This window comes from Sinocyclocheilus anshuiensis, unplaced genomic scaffold (genome assembly GCF_001515605.1).
Source record: "Sinocyclocheilus anshuiensis isolate Anshui unplaced genomic scaffold, SAMN03320099.WGS_v1.1 scaffold335, whole genome shotgun sequence".
Taxonomy (NCBI): Eukaryota; Metazoa; Chordata; class Actinopteri; order Cypriniformes; family Cyprinidae; genus Sinocyclocheilus; species Sinocyclocheilus anshuiensis.
Window position 1 is genome coordinate 61,320 of NW_015548239.1, and position 741 is coordinate 62,060.

The 741-nt window shown below is 34.0% G+C and overlaps 1 protein-coding gene across 1 annotated transcript in view; it reads left to right on the plus strand.

Moving 5' to 3' along the window:
- LOC107654833 (YTH domain-containing family protein 2-like) overlaps nt 1–741 on the plus strand; it is a 13,240-nt gene extending 12,499 nt beyond the window's left edge. The window contains exon 6 of the mRNA XM_016442088.1: nt 194–741. Coding sequence (XP_016297574.1) covers nt 194–217 — 24 coding nt within the window. The 3' untranslated portion in view covers nt 218–741. The remainder of the gene's footprint in view (nt 1–193) is intronic.

The following is a 741-nucleotide window of genomic DNA, read 5'->3' on the forward strand; positions in this document are numbered from 1 at the left end:
AGTTTTAATTTTTTTTTTTTTTTTTTTTTTTTATTGATCATTATTTATTTATTTTTAGTGTGGTGCAATTTTTCTAAGAAATGCTTATAAAAGAGTTAATCACGTAGTTTAAAGATCCGGTCTTTACAGAATTTTTCAAAATGTCCTCCCAGCATGCATTGATAACAGTTGTTTTATTCTTTCTCTTTTCCAGGATCGCCAAGGACGTGTGAAGTAACAAGCACTGCTTTGGGCAAAAGACTGACAGGCCCTATTTTTTCTCCACAGTCTTACAACCAGATATTTTCAGAAATTATTTTGGGGAAAGATTTAACCAAGGATTCAAAAAGTGGAAAAACAAAGCTAAATGAAGACTCTTCTTTTGATTTCTGTTGACCTAAAAGACTTCGAACTTGTAGTAAAAGAAATGACACGATTATTCATAGGACTACAACTTAATTCTATAGGATTCTAATAGTGAACCCAGTACTTCTCACTTTTTTTTTGGTCCCGTTTTTGTTCTGCTGCCTTTTTTTTTTTCTCTCTTTTTTTTTCTCTCTCTCCTAAATTGTTTTTTTAGAAAAAAACCATGTGTTTTTACAGTCAAAGCACATGGCTTTGCTTCTCTCTTACTATATTGAGGGGTTTTTTTTTTCTCTTCTTTTAAATCATTAAGTTCTAGTGCCCGGATCCTCTATAGCAGGGGTGCCCAACCCTGCTCCTGGCGATCGACTGTCCTGCAAAGTTCAGCTCCAACCCTAA